We start from the raw sequence: 4,138 nt of genomic DNA, 5'->3' as shown, positions 1-4,138 counted from the left end.
AAGATTCATATTGACAGCTGCCTGAAATTTGCGTTGCTGGGGAAGGCTAACATTGCTACTCAGTTGGATGATGGCCATCGTCTTTGTATAAGAAGGCACAATGAGGAAGTGGACAAGAATCGATATATTCTTTCTAAACTGATTGACTGTAAAATTTTGTGGTGCCTTTGAATTGGCTTTGCGTGGCCACGACGAGACTGAAGCCTCTGAGAACCCAGGCATTTTTAGGGGCCTTGTTAACTTCGCCTCGTCATTGGACGCTGCTCTGAAGGAGCACCTGGAGGGAGCTACTGTGTTCAGAGGTACGTCCAAAACGATTCAGAATGAGCTGCTGGACTGTATGCTACATTCACGAGGAGGTGACTGCGGCGGATTATATTGCCATTCAAGCCGATGAAACATCTGACGTGTCTGTCCAGTGCCAACTTGCCCTTGTACTTCGCTACATCGATCGCTACAATGTCATTCAAGAGCGCTTTTTTGAGTTCATACCGATTGAAAACGCGAATGCTGAAAACATCGCTCAAGCACTTTTGGAAAGGATGAGTGCATTGATCCCACCCAAAGACAAGACAAAATTAATAGCTCAAGCTTATGACGGAGCGAGCGTTATGCGGGGTGCCACTGGAGGAGTTCAGCGTAAAGTGATGGATGTGTATGAAAACGCACACTACGTACATTGTTACGCACATCAGCTCAATCTGGTAATGCAGCAAGCCACCTCAAAGATACCCAAGGTCTCCACATTTTTTTTGGAGCTAGGTGGATTTTGTGCATTTTTTTCAAGGTCGCCCAAACGGACCAGCGTGCTTGATGATGTTGTTGGCAGCAGACTTCCGAGAGCGTGTGCAACAAGGTGGAACTTTCACAGTCGCTCAGTGAACACTGTATATGAGCACAGGGATGATCTTCTGAAGTGTTTTAAGACCATTCAGGACTCTGGGAACTTTGATGCTGTGACTGTGAGAGAAGCAGGAGGGTTTGTGAGGATGCTGGAGGATGGTACATTTTGCTTTTTTCTCCAACTATTTCACAAAATCATGCCACACGTCGACATGCTCTTTCAGCAGCTTCAGAAACGAAACATTGACCCCATCTTCATCAAAGCTGCCATCTGTAATTTTGCCGACAGCATTAGAAACATCAGGTAAATGTGAAAAATGTGAAAAATCATAGAAATAACATGAATGCAGAATAATGTAGTATTAAGCAATTGTTTTATGTTTAAACAAGGTCTTCCATATTCACTGTGCAAGAGGAGATTCCAGCTGCCAAGCGACAGAGGACACTGGGGCCCGCAGAACAACATCGGATTGCTATTGAGGTACAGCTTATTTCACTTTCATAGGCCTCCTCTTGTGCTCTAGTCTACAGTAGTGCTTCACAAACTGCTGCACGGTTACTGGTGCCACTCAAAGGTCCTCTGTTGTTCTATAGTTTTAATTTTGTGTTATGTTTGGGAGCAGTTACTAATGTTTTGCCAAATCAAATTCACTTTATCCGTTAGGGACTTCATTTGCTGAGAAAGTGCCACTACAGATAAAAACATAGCACATGTACTGTACATTACAATAATTTTATTTTGGATTTCCTCTTAATCTCAATTCACCAATGATTTAGTTCTATTGTAGATCCTTGATTAGTTTTGGTTTAGACAACAGTATTTCATACTTGATTTTTGCATATCCACATTTACAACTATATTCAAAGTATTGTGACATAATATAATAAAGTTATATGTAAAGCAATTAATATGTTATTTATTTTCTATGTTTTACAGGTGTGTGATACCATCTGGGCTCAGACAAAGGAGCGCTTTGCGTTCACTGGGCACCTTGTGAGTTCAACACTGCTGCAGGGAGAGCTGTTCTCACAGCATGCTAAAACCTTTCCAAGTGCTGCATTGAATGCCACTGTGGAGGCCTATCCGATGCTGAACAAGGCTAGACTGAAGACAGAACTATCCTTGGTCTATGAAAACCCGGAGTTTGAAAAGTGTAGTGGTGCAGTGCCTCTGTATCAGTTTTTTATGGAGAACAACCTTCAGTGCACATTTTCAGAAACTGTTAATCTTCTGAAAATCCTTATCACTACTCCAATGACATCAGCAGAATCTGAAAGATGCTTCTCCACTCTAAAAAGAATCAAAACGTTCCTAAGGAGCACAATGTCTCAAGAAAGACTGAATGCCCTTGCCATGCTTTCTATGGAGAAAAAGATTGTGAAAGACATGCCCAACTTCAACAACAAAGTTATTGATAGGTTTGCAACCCAGAAAGAAAGGAGAGCCAAATTTCTTTACAAGTGACAGTGCATAATCATCTCGGCTGCTTCTCACCATCAGGAACTCAGCATCTCGTCTGCTCCTACAGGGACATAACAGCATCTCCACTACTCCTTCAAGCACTCAGCATCTCCACTACTCCTTCAAGCACTCAGCATCTCCTCTGCTCCTCAAAGCACTCAGCATCTCCTCTGCTCCTCCAAGCACTCAGCATCTCCTCTGCTCCTCCAAGCACTCAGCATCTCCTCTGCTCCTCCAAGCACTCAGCATCTCCTCTGCTCCTCCAAGCACTCAGCATCTCCTCTGCTCCTCCAAGCACTCAGCATATCGTCTGCTTCTCCAAGCACTCAGCATCTCCTCTGCTTCTCCAAGCACTCAGCATATCGTCTGCTTCTCCAAGCACTCAGCATCTCCTCTGCTCCTCCAAGCACTCAGCATCTCCTCTGCTCCTCCAAGCACTCAGCATCTCCTCTGCTCCTCCAAGCACTCAGCATCTCCTCTGCTTCTCCAAGCACTCAGCATATCGTCTGCTTCTCCAAGCACTCAGCATCTCCTCTGCTTCTCCAAGCACTCAGCATCTCCTCTGCTTCTCCAAGCACTCAGCATCTCCTCTGCTTCTCCAAGCACTCAGCATCTCCTCTGCTCCTCAAAGCACTCAGCATCTCCTCTGCTCCTCCAAGCACTCAGCATCTCCTCTGCTCCTCCAAGCACTCAGCATCTCCTCTGCTCCTCCAAGCACTCATCATCTCCTCTGCTCCTCCAGGGGAGATGCTGTTGTGCTTGGAGGAGCAGAGGAGATGCTGTTGTGCTTGGAGGAGCAGAGGAGATGCTGTTGTGCTTGGAGGAGTAGTGGAGATGCTGTTGTGTCTCTGGAGGAGCAGAGGAGATGATGAGTGCTTGGAGGAGCAGAGGAGATGCTGAGTGCTTGGAGGAGCAGAGGAGATGTTGAGTGCTTGAAGGATTTTGATTTTATTTTTTGTGTGTGTCTGCCTTAGAGGTGGTTTGCTGAAGGATAAGATTCATGATTGACTCATGTGAACACTGGAGACAATGTATAGCATTTTTTATTGACTTGCTCCCCATTCCAATTAATGTACAGTCTTCTCCATCTAGTGGTTACTCCATATAATAACAGCGATTATTTAACTCTTTGTGTTTATTGAATATTGACTCTGCACTTACTGTAATTCATGCAAATTATAGCAATTAGTTCACCTTGTATGACTTGGTTTCCAAATGAATCTCAAATTGGCACGTCTTTGAAAGAACAATATTTGAAATCTACAAGGACGTTCTAAATTCATACTTTAATAATTACATTAGATGCTATTTGTTTTTGAGCCGTTACTTTGGTGTTAATGTAATAAATAAACGGCAGCAATTGTTTAATTGTTAAAATAAAAATTTTAAAACCACTTTGCACCTCAGCCCCCCCTACTTTTTCCATCACCAGCCGCCACTGATATATACATAATATATATATTAGGGGTGTCAAATGATTAATCGCGATTAATCGCATCCAAAATAAAAATTTGTGTTTACATAATATATGTGTGTGTGTAGTGTGTATAATAATTTTGTATATATAAATACACACACATGCATGTATATATTTAAGAAAAATCTGTTATTAATATATCAAATATTTATATTTATATATAATATTAATTATGTATAAATATATATAAAATATATACATGCAAATATTTATTAAATATATACATGCATGTGTGTGTATTTATATATACAAAATTATTATACACACTACACACACATATATTATGTAAACACAAACTTTTATTTTGGATGCGATTAATCGCGATTAATCATTTGACAGCCCTAATATATATATTA

The 4,138-nt window shown here is 41.6% G+C and overlaps 1 protein-coding gene across 1 annotated transcript; it reads left to right on the top strand.

Annotated features, from left to right (window-relative positions):
- The first annotated feature begins 323 nt into the window (after positions 1–323).
- Positions 324–2,470, top strand: LOC130087638 (zinc finger MYM-type protein 1-like). The gene is made up of 3 exons (XM_056254047.1): positions 324–1,147; positions 1,234–1,324; positions 1,781–2,470. The coding sequence occupies exons 1-3, from the start codon at positions 324–326 to the stop codon at positions 2,306–2,308; spliced, it is 1,443 nt and encodes a 480-aa protein (XP_056110022.1). The 3' UTR covers positions 2,309–2,470.
- Positions 2,471–4,138: the final 1,668 nt, after the last annotated feature.

The sequence above is a fragment of the Rhinichthys klamathensis genome, unplaced genomic scaffold, assembly GCF_029890125.1.
Source record: "Rhinichthys klamathensis goyatoka isolate OS25496 unplaced genomic scaffold, OSU_Roscu_1.1 h1tg000110l_1, whole genome shotgun sequence".
NCBI lineage: Eukaryota > Metazoa > Chordata > Actinopteri > Cypriniformes > Leuciscidae > Rhinichthys > Rhinichthys klamathensis.
Note: the sequence above shows the minus strand (reverse complement) of the source record. Positions and strands in the feature narration are given on the sequence as shown.

Bases quoted from the DNA above. Each gene is read 5' to 3' on its own strand.
- LOC130087638 (XM_056254047.1), top strand. From the start codon at position 324: ATGAGCTGCTGGACTGTATGCTACATTCACGAGGAGGTGACTGCGGCG. The intron at 1,148-1,233 runs GTAAATGTGAAA...TGTTTAAACAAG, and splicing joins GACAGCATTAGAAACATCAG to GTCTTCCATATTCACTGTGC. The intron at 1,325-1,780 runs GTACAGCTTATT...TATGTTTTACAG, and splicing joins AACATCGGATTGCTATTGAG to GTGTGTGATACCATCTGGGC.